The following is a 17680-nucleotide window of genomic DNA, read 5'->3' as shown; positions in this document are numbered from 1 at the left end:
GCTGATTATCTGTGTGTGTTAAAACATTTATGTCACTGTTACAGTATAGTGCATAGTGCATACCTACTTGTTAATGATGGCTTCCTCCGTACAAGGAATTGGTTAGCTACTCCGATGAACCAAGCTGTCGGCCTGGTCTGGTAGATGAAAGGCTGTGGTGCACTACATTAATTTTTTTTATCAACTTCATATTCTATGTTCTCATAAATCGCCCAGAAATAAATTAATAGCAGATTCTTTCAGTGTGGTAAATGGTAATCTTAAAAAATGTTCGAATTATGATAAAGAGGTAGTCATTTATATTTAAAGCATTATACTTGTTCGTAAATTGTACCACTTATACCCCCTGCACCATGTATAACATTTGTACAATACTTATTCCACTACCAGCATGATATTTATAATCCATGTATTTATTTCGTAAGCATAATCTATATCCTCTTTTCGGGGTTTCAGAGTTGAAACACAAGTTGAATCTTGTGCACAAATTAGCTGTTCAGCATGGTGAAAATGCTGCAAAAGCGGCTGTGCAAGCAGAAGGTTGTGTTGACATTGATGATTTAAACTATTGGATATTGGAACATGAATCAGACCAGAATACTATATTGGAACTTAGTAAAGCATTTGGTGAAAGCATTGGTGAGTTTGCTAAAAGAGAACACGCATTTGTGTACAATACAATAATAAATATGCAGATGATTCAGTTTATTATTTTTACCGTTCTTCATAAAATGTTTCATTATTTTAAGTATTCACTGTATACCTACATTGAACTGCTTGTCAAAGCTGTTATTTCACAATTATGAAATATGGTATAATTTTATTCAGAATTGCTTCAAATAGACGAAAAAGACATCCAAATAATACCTTTGGGGCTGACACCTAATCAAAACACATTATTGGATGTAATTCGAAGATTACAAGAAATAAATCAAGTTGATGAAAAAAATTCTGTTTTAAAAATTGTCAGTACAATTTGTGATAGATATTTGGATGAAGCAATTGTAAGTCAATTTTATCTGAAGTGAAGCGTTTATAAATTAACAATGGTGACGATATTTGCTTGTTGTATTACAAAAACAAAAAATCTAAACAATGTCACAGATGTATTTTTTTTAATTATCTTCGCTATAGCCAACGGCCCTAAATTTCATTTTCAAGACACGCTTCCAGCTAATATCTTTCAACCAGTTGTTTAGTAAGTAATATTATTTTAGGGTATATTCAGTGGTGAGCTGTAGCCGGAACGCACCGGAACGGCGTTCCGGTTGTTGGACATTTTATTGCATTTGCGTTCCTGTTGTTGAAATAAAATTTTGGTACAAAAAGTCTAGTTTCTCTGGTAAACCTAGTCATTAACTTACATTTTGTTACATCATAATTCTTTTTACATCACATCACACAAATAATTAGTACATAAGTAATGTGTAATAGATGTTTCCCCGACATTTAACCCGCTGAAATTCATCCTATACCTCTCTAATAATAACATTTGTATTGAATTGTTATGAATATTCTTGCAATGTTACACAGACCTATTTCAGATAATTTCCTCATATTTCATTGCAGCTCTTCGGCTCTATCTTAGGACAGACAGTAATTTGCGTAACGCCCGCGTCGTGTTGTAAATATATATATATATATATTACATTTTTGCGAATTAGGTGCGTTCCGGTTGTTAGGATTTTTCCAGCTCATCACCCTTTCTCAGTTCATGCAGTTTATACCTGTGTAATGTGTGACTCATTTCACATACATTCTCAATTCCACAGGGCATTGATCTTCAAGATTCTATCAGCATTGAGCACCTCGGATTGTTTCTGAATATTTTGAGTAAAACTACTGCTGATAAAATTTATCGTGAATTACTGTCTGGTCTTAATCATGGACAACCAAATGTACTGATTTGCAATGGAGAGGAAATTTTGCCAACCGTCCTCTCTCTTTACCTGAAAAGTGCTAACCAGCCTCTTCCATCCTCATCTGAAGTTGTTATTTGTAATGAGGACACTACTGCTGATGAAGTTGATAGATTTATGAGAAGGGCAATGTGTGATTCTTCCAGAAATGGTATGTTATGACCTTTGATCTCAAACTTGTGATTCACATAGATATAAGTTGAAACTAGATTGTTGAAACTATAAATGTATCAGCTAGTTAACCAAAGTTAGATTTTTGCAGGTCAGTGTTTGTACACCCTCGCATTTGCTGATAAATTGAGATTGGACATTTCAACTTCATTGGAGCGGCTTTTTGGTGAATTAACAAGCAGAAAGGAGAAATTGAATGAAAGTTATCAACTAGTGATTCTGTTAAGTGAACAGAAACATTACCTAGCTACATGTTTTGACAAGGTAGTTGCAAACATAAGTTTATTGGGTATTCTGGATGTATGTGAACCAAGATGGTGAACACCAGAATGTAGTATGTGTACTAGGTTAGGGTTAGGCCATAATTTCAAGTACAAATACTACGGTAGTCAATTGGCTAGTCTCCTAACTCGTAATGGAACTAAAATAAGAAAATTTGGGATAAAATTATGGCCTAACTCTAATTTGGTACACATACTAAGTCAGGGTGTTTGCCATCTTGGTTCACATACTTTGGTAGTACCATTTATCGCCGTTATTTCAACACTATGTTATAACAATGGCAATGCCACGTAGTCAACCAGTGCTATAATTTGTAAAATGGTAGTGCAAATCAGGCATCACAGATTGAAAATATATTGATTTTACTCAGTATGTTGTTGATGGTAAATGGAGTAGCACAACAAAAGAAATACAAAGTTATCTCAAACGTCATCTAAAAGTGAAATCCATCAGTGCTGCAGGCATTGTAGAAGAAAAGTTTGTTGTGAAAGTCGTTGGCTCAAACAGATCTGGAGTTGGTATGGAAAGATCTGATATTCTATTCATTCTATTCAATTAGTTCAATCACAGTTCAAGTATGTGAATTTCCTGTGAAAGTTGACCTAATGTAATGAATTAGAAAGAAACTGAGTACCTTGATATACGGTTTTATTCAATTGAATCTAAAGCATAGCTAGAATGAATATAATGAGTATAAACACAGCATAGGTAATTGTTACTGACTGAATAAGAAAACATATACGGGTATGTAGGCAATATATCATAAACTCACACCATTTTGCTGAAAAAATATTGATGGGAACTTAATTAAGTTAGGACTAATATTGAGAAATCATGAACGATGCTTTGTATGATTCTTTTCCAGGGAAATCTCTCCATGTGAAACGACTGAAACAAAAATTTGAAAACAATAAGGAAAACACAAAAGGTTATACAACTTCGATACGACTGCTTGAAAATAAACTGAGTTATGATTATGTGATAGATGAGCTTTATCAAGCGTACACAGATAAAGATCATTTCAAGAATGAAGATATGATGTTGGCTCATATAGATATTACTCCAGCTGTAAGAATTTTTCAGGCTTGAGCTCAATTGTATCATTTATTTCTTCTAGTATTGCAAAGTCAGAATGATAAATAAAAGTGAAGTGGAATCTACAAGATTGCTGATTCAGTATTTGTTTACCATTGTTACAAAAATGCATTCTGATGAATCCGCCATATGTTTATTATTCTTAACTGTATAGAATTTTCACTCTGGAAACTTTAAAATAAATCAATTCTCAAATTAAATTTGTAGTGGATTTTACATCTAATATTATATACAAATTGGGAATACAAAAATTATGTTTTATATTAAACTACAGGTGCAATTTGGTATTGAAGAATTCATTTTTAAATTCATTGTGCTTCGAAATATTCAAGGAAGAAGAGGAAATATCTGGACTGTAAATTCAAGTCATTTTTATGCCATTGAAGTAACTGATTTTTTGTCTCAGGGAAAGGTGAATATTGAACAATTTTTATTTTTTGAATGGCATATGTTTTTTTTATTTTATACATTTACTCGTATAAAAAGGTATATGTAATATATAAAGTATATATCATCCTTCTACTTTTGTTCTACGTACTGTTTGTAGAGTTATTTGTGCAATTGAGTAAATTTTTTAACGCATAATTTCTATTTAGTGAACACTGAATCATTTTTTATTTTTAACAGAAAAAGTTTTTCAGCAGACATATATTGAATCTATTACCTGGTGTGAGATGTCTTTCTCCACTTGAATCTTACAGACAAGATCCGGTACAATCAGACAAGTGTATTGGAATGGATGAAATAGAATTTCTTTCAGAAAAATTCCAACGACCATATCAGTATTTGTTAAAGCTTGAAACTAACGAAGATTTGGATTCATTTGCATATTCAAAACCTAACAGTAAGTGCCTAATAAAAATTGAGCGAACAAAGTTTGTTTTGAAGTGGGATGAGCAACAATAAATTACATAATACTATCTTATTGACTAAAAAATATAAATAATGATGAAAGAAGAAAAATGAATTAAATTAACCTTCTCTCTATAAACCTACAATATTTGTTTAGCTGTATGCAGCTTAAAAGTTTTTGAATTATCATTAATTTGTCACAATTACTGCTTCCATGGTTGATTTTTCTCATTTACGAAGTTTTCATTTGAACAACACATGAACTGTATTTATTTATACAGTGGATTCAAGGCTATGCATTGAAGTTCTTCTTCGTCATTGCTGCATGAAAAATCCATCATGGGCACAACTCCATCATTTTTGCAGTTTTCTCAATGTTCAGCTTGAAAACTGTGAGAAATCAATTTTTTGTACCAACCCAATTTTTAAACCAGAACTTGATGGATTGAAAGTATTTGCAGTTAAATTCATGATCAAAATGGCTCAAGATTTTGCTACTCCTTCATTGAAAATATCTGATACTAGTATGTCTGATAGCAGCCATGAGAAAACTGATGTCTTTCAGAATTATCAAATACGTAGAAAGTGGGAAGAATCATCTCATGCTTATTTGTTCTTTAATGACGATCGTAGAACATTCACATTTATAAATGTGAAAATAAATGAAGATGGTCATCTGTTGGGCCCCAATGGTGTTATTGTGGAACACAATATTGCTCCAACTGGTTTAGTCCAAGGAATCAAACTTCAGCAGATAGATTTGGAAACAGATTTTGACGCTTATCCACGAGAAGAAAAATTAAGACGTTTGCAACGCGTTTTAGGCTTAGTTCAAGATGATTATGATCCTGATCCTACCTATGAACTTACAACTGACAATGTGCTAAAGATTCTTGCAATACATATGAGATTTCGATGTCAGATTCCTGTAATTTTAATGGGGGAAACAGGATGTGGAAAAACAAGGCTTGTTGAGTTCATGAGCAAATTGAAAGCTGGAAGACCAGAAGCTAGAGATACACAAGTGTGTAATATGATTACCTTAAAAATACATGGAGGAATAACAGTTGAAGACATTCAAGAAAGCGTTCGAAAAGCAAAGGAATTGGATGAAATTAATGAAAAAGAGCATGATTTGTCAACAGTTTTGTTCTATGATGAGGCTAATACTACTGAGGCAATATATGCAATAAAAGAAGTCATGTGTGACCATAGCATTTCTGGAAAATCGTTCAAAGATTCAAACTTATGTTTTGTTGCAGCTTGTAATCCTTATAAACAACTATCTAAGGAAGCGATTGAAAAGTTGGAAAATTCAGGTTTGGGTTATCAGATTCATTCCAGCAAAACAACACACTTATTTGGCAACATTCCTGTCCGTACACTTGTGTACAGAGTGGTAGCTTTACCTCCGAGTATGCAACCATTTGTATGGGATTTTGGACAACTCAACGACCAGGCTGAGAAAATATATATAGAGCAAATGACAAGAAAACTTGCAACTACTCTCAATCTAAGTCAAAGGGGAATTAGGATCATCAACAATGTTCTTTCAGAATCTCAAAAATATATGAGACGGCAGACGAGTGAATGCAGGTTAGTGGTTTATTAATAATGTTATTATATGTAAAATATTCAATTTGATATTACTCTTTCTCATTGCAATAAATTATTTTTGAATATTTAAAATTTCATTTTCGACAGATATGTCAGTCTTCGAGATGTAGAAAGATGCATGACAACGTTTGAATGGTTCTACAGTCACAGTGATAAAATCTATCTTCATGTTGGAAATGAAGTTTGGGAGCAATGTGAAAGACAAGATAAAGAAGTGCCTGAAATTGATGAGGAAATTCGTACTTTAATCCAGACTGTTGGGGTTTGTTATCACACATCACTAGAGGATAGAAAATCTTATCGAAATCTATTGGAGAAGTTGTTGAATATAAAAGATGTCGATGCAAATTACATAGGGATTGAGTTAGCAGCATGTCAGTTTGTTTTTCTGCGCAATGTGAGAATGGAAGATAACATTGCATGCAATGAAGCTCTCCGTGAAAATGTCTTCATGATAGCCATATGCGCTGATATGAAAATACCCCTGTTTTTGATAGGAAAGCCGGGAAGCTCTAAATCTCTTGCTAAAACCATTGTTGCTAATAACATGGATGGACCATCCTCATCCGCTCCGATATACAGAGATTTGAAGAGGGTAAGTAACTTGTGTCACAAAAGCGGAGTGTTTTGGATTGTGTTCATAATAATTACCTCCGATTCGAAAATTTTTATTCCAGATGCAAATTATATCCTTCCAATGCAGCGCGTTGACAGATGCTGCTGGAATTGAAAGAGTATTTTTTCAAGCCGCTCAATTGCAAAAAGATGACCAGTTTAATTCTTTTACCGCTGTTGTAGTTCTTGATGAAATAGGATTGGCTGAGGACTCACCCAACATGCCATTAAAAGTAAGACTTTTTTGTTTTGCAATATTGATATGTGTATTGTTTGGATGGTGTCTCAAAAATGTTATCAATGTGTATGTGTCCCATTTTTACCACTGCTGAATTAAGGTGGGTATATATTATGGTTTTGGAGCAAGTGGTTAACATGAGCATATAAGATGGGATTCATGCTTTGTTCTGGGTTAGAGTTTTACTTTTATCACAGTGGGATAAAAGGGACATAACATTTCTGAGACATCTATGTTTAGGTGTATGAATAAATAATGTTTGTCTTATTTGTACCACATATAATAGCAAATCTTGCTTTCAGGTTCTCCATCCACTTTTGGAACGCAGAAGTACTGATCTGACCACTGTTTCTCATAGTGACCAACAGAAAGTTGGATTTGTAGGAATTTCAAACTGGGCACTTGACCCAGCTAAAATGAATCGAGGTATCTTTTTAATGAGAAACAATCCAACAAATGTTGATTTAAGAAAGACTGGTAAGGAAATTGTTCAAAACAAGAGAATTTGGAAACAAAATGAAGAGATGTTTAAATGCTTGACTGCATCATATCTTGAGTTCTACCGAAAACAAAAGAGAGAATATTTTGGCTTGAGAGATTATTACAGTCTCATGAAAATGCTCTGTGCAAAATGCAGCACTTCATGTCCTAATATTTCTGCCGAAAAAGTTTTGTATGTGATACTTCGTAATTTTAGTGGAGGCAAAGAAACATTTTCCCAAAGTCCGGATCTGCAAAATTTGCTTGCTGATTGTGAATTCACGAATATTAATGTTAAAGATAGGATTCTTGACAATCTTGGTGAAACAGAAAGCAGGTTTTTACTACTTTTGGTGAATCAATTCTCGGTGATCAGTCTTTTGGAAACTTTTGTTGAGACTGCATACAAAGATATTCACATTGTTTTTGGATCAAGCTTCCCTGGTGATCACAACTACACTGAAATTTGCAGGAACATAAATCGAATCAAAGTCTGTATGGAGACAGGTAAAACAGTTGTACTGCTGAATATGTCTGAGATACATGAATCCCTGTATGATACTTTGAACCAACATTATTCAACATTTGGTGGCCAAAACTACGTTGATCTCGGTCTTGGAGGTCATAAAGTTAAGTGCAGAGTCTCAAAAAAATTTAGATTGATTGTGATTGAGAAGAAGGATGTTGTTTTTGAACTTTATCCCATTCCATTGATAAACAGACTTGAGAAACATTATTTTGATTCAAAAAGTTTATTAGATAAATCTGCAAATGAAACTGTAGAAAAATTAACTGAGTGGACAGATAGATTCACGAAAATTGATGAGTTCAACCAAAGGGATGCTTTTGTTGGTTTCCATGATGATACAGCATGTTCCATTGTGCTTACTAAAGATGCGCCTTTGAAAGAATGTCAAAGCATACTTTTACAGTCTTGTGCTGTAGATGCTATTTTGAGATTGTCAAGATCGGAACTTTGTCCATCAGATATTGAATTTGCTCAGGATGAGTATTTTAAAAATCAACAGCATGATAAGCTTTCTGATGTTTTGCAAAGTCACATAAAGGATCAACAGGATTTTCAATTTTTAGAGATAGTGTCATATTCAGGCATATTATCTGAAACTGATCAAAAGGAGTTGGTGAGACAAATTGGAGATGAAGATATGGAAGTCAACATCACAAGATGGTCTCTTGAATTATTTCAAACTCAACAAGAATATTCAAACAAATTAGATAAATTCTTTAAGAAATGCAGTCCAAAAATCAACAAATCTGATGACAACAAATCACATATTTTGCTCATTCAGTGTTCTCAAGCACATGTTAATACCTCACTGATTAGCTGTGCGAAGCATTGTTTGATGAATAAAATAAGGGAATTCCATATGCTCAATTTTGAAGGTTGTAATAAAGTAATTGTTGCCTTGTTGCTGTCGACAGAAAGAGACAAAAGAGACAAAGATGGCAAAAGAACAGAAACATTTATGCTTCAACACACACCAGAATCTCAGATTATTTATGTAGATGACTTGCGTTCTGATAGATTCATCGCACCTGTAACACAATTTTTTGGAAAATCATTGAGTGAGGTTTTTGAGATTGTAAAAAATGCATTTGATGATGAAATAAGATGTGGACTCATCAATATCAAAACTTTGCTGAATGAATCAGTCTCTGAAGCTGTGTCGAAGGTACAAAATGAGACTGGAGATAATAGCCGTTACTTTCAACGCATACAAATCCTGAAACATCTTATTTCTGGAAACACAATAGCTGGGAAATTTTTTTACAAAATTTTTCTTTCAAAAATTGAAGAAATGTTTGCCCAAGAGGATCAGCATAAGGAAGCAAATGATTGGATTGTGACTGAAGCTCAAAAGAGAGAAAATCTGCAAGAAGGTGGAACATTCAACAAAACTTTATGGCTCTGTTTGAAACGTCATACTTCAAATTTTCTTGCATATGTCATCAGCGTCGCTGATCGCTACAACAACCTGAGTATCATTTTTAATAAAAAAGTTGATTGGAAAGTTGATGTATGGCTGAAAATGTTTGAGCTCCTTGAAATACCAAATCTTTCTGAGATATCGGTTCCAAAATTTACAATTTCTCTTCCAAAACACCTGAAGTCATCAGAACACTGTTTGTTCCCATTTAGTTTTGAAATTATCGAGTTTTTTAGGACTGGGTTTTCGACTTTAAAATCAGAACATTCTGAAAACTTGACTGAAATTCTTACAGGATTGTTCAGAAACGAGAGGAAGAAAATGCACGAAATAGTTTGTCAGGCTTTAGATATTTCAACGCTAAGTGTCATGAAAGCTTTTGCATCTGACGTTGTAATGACTTTGTTTACACCTTGTTTGGATGAAGCTGACTTGATTAAAGAAGTGCTTTTTACAATGTCAAAAAATAGGTATGAAAGAGCCAGATATGAAACAGGTTTTACAAAAGGTGATGAAATTGCTATTGTGTTTTTCACTTATAAACATCTTGAAAAAAAAATAAACGCATTCTCACAAATTTTAAAAGTATGCCCCGAAGTATGGGCAAACAAAGATACCATGATACAAAGGCAAAAGGAATCTGTTGAGTTCATTTTACATGTTGAGGCCTTTAAGAATGTTCTGGATCTTTTGAAGAATAAGATTGAAATAATAATCGAACCAAATGAATGGGTTGAGTGGCTCAACATGACAAGAAGAATCAAAATGATATACAATTCTGCGACAAGTGAAATTGATGACAAAAAGCAACTCAGATATGTTGCTGATACTTGGTTGCCATCATCTTTACTTCATTCATTTCTTTTACATATACTTCCATCTTTCTCTAATGAGACATGTGGAAACAACAAAAAATTCTGTGACTACCTGCACGCTATTATAAAACCAGCAAAAATGTTTTGTAAAGCAATGGTTCGAAATGATGCAAGAGGATCTAACTTTCTTCGTATTGTTACAAACATATTAAAAATGTGCTACGAAGAAATTGAATTGAGGTTGCTGACAAAATTCATGGACCCAAAATGCAGAATATGTGGGAAGAAAGTGAGAAACCCTACTTTTTTACAATGTGGAGATTTTGGGTGTCAACTTTGTGTTGAACCACTTTTCAGATTGGTGGAGGCCAGAAAAAATTGCCCAATATGCCACAAGAATATTTCAGATGACTTTATACCAAATCCAGCAATTCTAACTCAAGATCAGCAGCTACAACTGTGTGAATTCCGTTCAAACTGCACTGCATTTTTTATAAAATATTTGGAAGAATTTTGCTTCGAACATCACAGCAACATGATTCCTGCCAAAATGGAGCCACAAATTAAATTGTTGTTAAAAGAATTTATTGCTCAGGTCGATGATGAAAATCGAAAAGTACTTGAGGCTACTGGACTTGATTTAAATGTCAATACAAAAAGCACAATGTTGGAAGTTTTATTTAACCAAAATGCAGCATTAGTAATAAAAGAAATTGATAGCTGGTTGCAACAACTTGATGGACGTAGTAAGCAAAATTTAATAACTGTTCTATTGCAGTATTTCGAAAAGAGTCTCAATATTCATGTCACAAGAAAAATCATGCAGAAAGAAGGACAGGTGTTTACATCAGTTCAACACTTTCAACAGTCGGATGATGTTCTCAATTGGATGGAGCTGAAGGAAATTGCAGAAGTAAGATGTTGCATATTTCACTTAGTGTCAGACTATGAAAGCGTTTTTGAAGAATCTACTATTGAAGAAATGAAAACATCTGAAATCAATCTGCTTGCTCATATAACATCTCCTGATGTATCTCAACCTATGAAAGATTATTTTATTAAAGTTGGTTGTCACATTTTTGGAACACCATGGTTACGCAAGATAGCCAGCCACCACAGATCAGAGGTAGGTTGATATGCAAGTTTGTTGTGTATAGAATCAGTGGTTTTTAAACCTTGTGTATTATTGTCTGCATTATATAAATAAATAAATATAAAAGTAAATTTAATACTGGCAAAACAAAATGATATTTATAGTGTAGCGGGTTTAATATTAGTAAAATTTGATATATTTATGATAGTGGTACTTGATTATATTTAAACGCTTTAATTTAATAGTGTAGATTTTTGAATTTAAATGGAAACTTACTGAAATTTAGTGCTGTAATGACAGAACCCCAGAGTTCCCTGCGGAACACCAGTTGAAAATGCCTGGAGTAAATGATATGCCTGCCTGATATTCAAATGTTTCATTTTTTACAGAATTTGATTTCAAAAGCATTGATTCAAGCTGCAGACTCAAGTGGTAATGATTATTGGACATTGCTTGGTGATAATTACACTGCTGTTAAAACAGAATTGTATGAATTAGAAATGGAACATCTCGAACTTGGAATTGAAGGAGTGTTGCGCAATCCAAATGGATCCATGCTTACAAAATTACTTGCCATATTTACTTGGTCCCAGCAGAAGGATTTGAGAACAAGACAACATATTTTGAATGCGTTAGAAAATGGAATTGGTGCGAATCTATTGACAAGGTCTACTGACAAGTTTTTGTATACTATTCTGAAAAAATTTTTTCCCAATCAGCATCAGAACCACACTATCTATCAATTGGTAATACTGGTTGCTGCTGCAGCTTCTTGCAAAAATGAAATCATGGAAGGATTTTTCACCTTGATGACAAATACTGTTGCTTTGGAGCTGCAATATTTACCAGGAATGCCCGAAGATTTGTTTTTTGCAACGCCAGCAAATTATCGGTTGACTGATAAGCAAAATAGTTCAATGTATAGATGTCCTGATGGTCATTTATACAGCATTGGGAATTGTACTCGACCAACACACACAGCCCAATGCCCTACATGCAAGAAAACAATTGGAGGTACAAACCATAGGCCTGTAAGTGGTAATGAAAAAATAGTTCTGACACCTCAAAGTCAAGCTGGATATAAAAGGAGTTCTGGTGATAGTAGGTTGTCACATGCAGCTGAACGAATTTCACCACAAGGCGCAGCTGTGGTTGAATTTATATTGCATTCTTCCATGCTTATTGGTTTGCAAATTGATCCAGTAACAATATCAAGGTTAGATGTTTCATTAAGTTATTCATAAATTTATTGCATTTTTCTCACATAAAAATCAGTTGATAAAAAAGTCTTAAAAAAATATCTTATGTTTTGAATTGAACATATGCGAAAACTAGAGACTGGTAATAAATTTGTATTCAAATTTTTGTTATTCCAGAAAAAACCAAAACGATTCGAGACCCACATATGGTCACTTTTGATGTTCATGTTCCATGGCTAACTAACAAAATATTGTATGTGTGAAAATATAATCACCAAAGATGTACAATCCTCAATCGATTTACATGTAAAAATTAGTTAATCTCTAATTACCGCTATACTAATAGTAAGCTTTTATGCTGATCTGATAAAAGTATTTTCTTTTAGAATGCTGGGTTTTAATGATGATCTTCAGTCTTTCAATTACCTTAGACTGCAACTTGATAAAAGTTTGCAAGATTTGTCAAAATCGCTTTCGAAGAACTTGGATGATGCAGTTCTTATATTGTCCCAAATTCTCTTAAGAATTGTGAGAGAGGTATATGCACTAAGCAAAATAGGATTTTCCCGAATCATCAACTCTATCCCGAATATTTTGTTTTCTATCCATTAAAAATGTTCAATAATGATAAATGGAAATGAAAAAGGCAAAGATTCAGATCCATGTATTGCATTTTTAGTTTCAATTTCTTATGGAAATTGTTGAAACTCTTCTGCGAAAAATATTAACGAATGCCATCAGTATTGAATTGATCATATCAGTATAGATTGAGATTTATTGATGATGCCAAGGCCTTCGTGAGAAAATGTAATTTCTGATAGGTTCAAAGGTCTCTGCAACTTTCGTGTAATCCACCTTTGCATATGCAAACTGTAAGAGGTCTTTTCATAACACATTAAATTATTTTGTTGAGATTAGTTGAGTTGTTAACCAATTATAAAAGTAGTCATGAAATGTCATAGGTTGAAAAATATTTTCCAGTCACCTGCTAACCATCGAGAAAATTGGACAACCTTGGAAGAACGTAGGGATTGGGAGCAAAGATTCCGACAAAACTATATACTTCCTGTATTTCAAAATATTGAGAGAGAACTTATAGAAGCACAAAGTATCATGACAAGAGCTGAGGACGCCACAAGTGCACCATTAATCAGGTTAATTGGCTTTTGATTGTGATGATTGAAGGTAAAACCAAATTGTGAAAATTAAATAAACCTGAAGGCTGAAGCCTTCACACCCAGTTAAAGCTTGACAATTTGACACCATGAATACACTGTTTAATTTCACTTAATATACATGTTAACCCTTTTCATGCGATTTTTATTTTTTATTAAATAATCGTATTTGCTACGCTGATTTTATGCATTTGTACCCCCACAACTAATCGATCGACTTACGAAAAACTAATGATTCTCTGCTGCCCACTGACGGCTCGCTGAAAAGCTTATTTAAAGAGCTTGCAATTGGCGATTAAAAAAAATTTTTTTTTAAAAGTGGTAGTCTGAGTCACAAACCGAATAGAAAAAAGGCATTTTTTTCTTGGGAGTTGAAATTTCAAACCGGGATAAACATAGAAATATTCGCTAAATCCTTTACTGTTACCGCTTCGTGGTTGGCAAACAATAGCATATTGTTGCTGTAGCAATTTCGTGATCTAACTCAAAAGACTTTGGTAGATGGAAGGGATAATATGTCTTCTATTACCACCCAAAAAACACCGAAATTTGCATAAATTTCAAAAACACTCCTCGTTCCGCCGCAAATAAAATTCCCGCCGTAAACGAAAGCGAGATTTACCGTCGATTATGTTAATCTCGGAAAAAACTTCTTATCAATAAACTAAAACCCGAAAAAACTAGACCAACAGTTTGCGACCGATTGCTAAATAAAACAATGGGTAACTTAAAGTAACCGCCGTGACCTAGCGAGTTTTGTCGTTGGTATGTATACATGCCCACCGCACGGTAAGGGTTAATGTTCAGACAATTTGGTATAATATTGAAATGTTTTTTAAAAAAAGACTTTTTGCCAAAATACTTTGAAGAGAACGATTTGAAACCTGCGGTAATTACACAAATAAGATCTTGCATGCGTACACTACGAGTTGTATCTGTTTCTTCAGCAATTCATTCAGAGGGGCGCGATGGATTCACGATTATAGCATAGACTTTGCTTTGTTGGTATCCTAGATTACATATCTCGGGTTTAAACCCATGCCTCCCACCTCAACCAGTGTGAGGCTTACCAGCTTTCGCTCCTTCCAAATTATAGAATCTCCTTACATTTGTTAGGGCCTTATATAGACCCTTGTTAGGGTCTTATATAGACCCTTGTTTGGAGCAAATAGTGTGATAATATTGTATAAAAAATCTTTAATATATTCTTTATTCACCTGGTTTTATATATCTTTCCATGAGTTTGCTCCAGGTAAGGCCACAATCTTTCACATGAAGGAAAATAGATCACTTATAGAGTGTCAGACTCAGACCATTGCAAGTTTGGAACCATTGAATAAAACGTGTTTCTAAGCATTTCTCATGCTAATTATGTTTTCAGGATGGCCTTTTGTGAAATATAGATGTTATAAAATATTATTAAACTAATTTACTTTTATATATTTTTTTTATTGAAGACTACTGCATGACGTATCGACTGCAGAAGAATTAGAAGCACCATTCAATCACGATCATGTCTCGCTTTGGAATTTCATAGATCATCCAAATTTAAATCATCTTTCACAAAAGCTATCAGATTGTCTAGATCCTAATCTTGGTAATTCAATTTCAATGTTATTTCTGATAGTATACACAATTTTACTGCTATACTTGATAGAATAGAATTTATAAGTAAAATACATAACTATACATTTTTGGAAATTAATATTACATTACACATCTTATTACATTCACATTAATATGTGGGGTAAGAAGAATTTATTAGAAGCAGTGCTTGCATAGTCTGATGAAATGGAAAAGAATGGTAAGAGTGAACTGTTATCGTAGGAAAATCAAAGAGTTGTTTTTGAAAACATTTTACAGGTAAAGTGGTAAAGATATTACTCCGAACACCCAATCTGCATCTTGTGAAAGACTTGCAGCATGTTCTTCAATTGCAGCGTTCTATGATTGAAAAGTATGCATCTGTGTTTAAATTTATATATAATGTAGTTGTCACTCTTATCTTTTCCCAACCATTTTCTTTACATTCCTTTCAATACTTATCAGATCTTATTTTTCCTCTTTTTGGCTATGTATAAAAACTCAGTTTCTAATATTTGTTCAATCTTTAATCAATCATTAGCTAGTGGCTAAGGCTTTTGCACAGTGTGAATAGCGTACAATGTGTGCATGAATATGTTATACAACACTCAATAAATAAAATACACTGTAAACAGCATTAGTGGAACTACCCTGAATACAAAGTAATATTTCCTCTCAAAATGCAATGACATACCTCCCTGGTGCACTGGTATATGATAATTTATTGACATATTATATATCGTAAATATTTTTCCTATCATATAAATGAAATATAACTAAATTATCTTATATTATATATAATCATATCCTTAATCGTACATTTTGGATGTTATCCGATAATGTGGAATGCAAAGAGATGAAAGTATGATAAATTAGCATAAGCACTAACGATATGAAAAAGTTTGCTACGGAGTATAAAAATTCATTGAGTTCACTGCCAATTGTAAAAGTACAGCTAGTGGCAAATGGAACACGTAACCATTAGCAATGAATACTAAATTAAAGCATATAAAATGCAATCAATGTCGATTTGATATATATTTATTGTATTATAAAGGTATAGCCGCAAAATTGACATGAAAGACTCGGATAAAGTAACTTTCAGAGATTACTTGACTGAGTATGGAGCCGATGATGAGAAACTCATTCAAAAATATATTCTGTCATGGAATAAGGTAAACATTTCAATTTGATTTGTATTATTAATTCAATATATGTTCAAAATATTTCAATGAATGTTCCCCTATGTTTGCAAAATATTTTTGGATTTTTTAATATGCACGGTTTCTCCTATATCTAAGCTTCTTGTACAAATTATCGAATACCATTTCATATCAAGTGAATAGAATTATCATGAATATCACTTAAAAATAAAAAATAAATTGCTTAAGTTACTTACATTCATTGAAATTAGAATCAGGAAAACTGTTAATCACATTATCCTCGAATATAATAGAATTACCGAACTCCAAAAAATTGGTGTCTTTGCTAAAAATCTCATTTGATTTTTAGATTTTGCCATTCTTGCAAAATTGTACACCAGAAAAAATGCAAAAATATGGTGTTGAGATATCTGAAGACAGTCCTATATCGAGTGGTCTACCAACTATTAGAGGAAGAGGACAGTTTGCTAAATTTATTGCGGAATACCTGATTGATATACAAAATGATTTTCTTTCCAATTGCGGTTTTGCCATGGATTCAAGTTTGACGTGAGTGGGAATTTTTTAAATCTTTTTGTACAGTGGTTCAATGGTTGGCTCCTGCTACAAAAAATCAAAATCTTTGCAATTCGGATTACTTTTTGTGGTCTCCACTGTTCCTAATTCTATGGGGGATTATAATTAGAAAGATTACTGGACTTTTCACCATTGAAATGTAGTATACATAATCAAATCTCCAGTTGTAAAATAATTTCTCCATTAACATCCACATTTACTTTGACTCAATATAAAGCTGTGCTGCGCTCTATTGTTTTTTGTTTCATAATCCTTACATCATGTGATAAATAATTTAATTTTGTGCTATATATTTTATTGTGTATTTTATTTTATTTTATTTACAATGTTAGAGTATGGATAATACAATCTCAATGCTTTTAATTCATTTCTGCGATGTTTGTCATTATACTATTTGATTCAATCAGTTATTTTGTGTTTTAGGGACGAGGAAGTTGAAGTGCCTGATCTTGTTTCAGCTGATTTTATTTTCATTGATGAACATCGTGATTTGATATCTTTGTTATACAAGCATTCAAATTATGATATTGCATTTGATGAGAACGGAAAACACCATCGTATCTCTTATAATATTGATGCACTTGAAAAACAGGTGGCAACTGAATTCTTACAGACAACATGTTCATACCTAATTACCTTCATCTTTATGTATTTTCATTATCAATTGCCTTTTTTATTATCAGCAATCTATTACCTTGAACAAATGCTTTGTGAAATTGAGTGTATTGAAAGCAGGATTGATGTTGCATTTTTACCCATTTTGAAACCAAGAAATGCAAATTATCAAACAAACTGCCCTCTTCCGACTTTGCTAACAAATACACTACTATATCGTTTTCTTATATTTTCAATTATGC

The 17680-nt window shown here is 33.1% G+C and overlaps 1 protein-coding gene across 2 annotated transcripts in view; it reads left to right on the top strand.

The window, feature by feature from the left end:
* LOC120328256 (E3 ubiquitin-protein ligase rnf213-alpha-like) overlaps positions 1-17680 on the top strand; it is a 37089-nt gene that overhangs the window by 17094 nt on the left and 2315 nt on the right. For both annotated transcript variants that reach the window (XM_078114330.1, XM_039394693.2), the window contains exons 24-43: positions 457-639; positions 829-1004; positions 1773-2070; positions 2182-2354; positions 2743-2890; positions 3238-3440; positions 3742-3879; positions 4095-4311; positions 4601-5915; positions 6024-6531; positions 6614-6784; positions 7092-11159; positions 11516-12342; positions 12712-12862; positions 13307-13479; positions 14958-15097; positions 15364-15457; positions 16142-16259; positions 16597-16796; positions 17247-17415. In XM_078114330.1, coding sequence (XP_077970456.1) covers positions 457-639; positions 829-1004; positions 1773-2070; positions 2182-2354; positions 2743-2890; positions 3238-3440; positions 3742-3879; positions 4095-4311; positions 4601-5915; positions 6024-6531; positions 6614-6784; positions 7092-11159; positions 11516-12342; positions 12712-12862; positions 13307-13479; positions 14958-15097; positions 15364-15457; positions 16142-16259; positions 16597-16796; positions 17247-17415 — 9470 coding nt within the window. The remainder of the gene's footprint in view (positions 1-456; positions 640-828; positions 1005-1772; positions 2071-2181; positions 2355-2742; positions 2891-3237; positions 3441-3741; positions 3880-4094; positions 4312-4600; positions 5916-6023; positions 6532-6613; positions 6785-7091; positions 11160-11515; positions 12343-12711; positions 12863-13306; positions 13480-14957; positions 15098-15363; positions 15458-16141; positions 16260-16596; positions 16797-17246; positions 17416-17680) is intronic.

Source organism: Styela clava, chromosome 7 (genome assembly GCF_964204865.1).
Source record: "Styela clava chromosome 7, kaStyClav1.hap1.2, whole genome shotgun sequence".
NCBI lineage: Eukaryota > Metazoa > Chordata > Ascidiacea > Stolidobranchia > Styelidae > Styela > Styela clava.
This window is presented reverse-complemented; position numbering and strand designations above follow the sequence as displayed.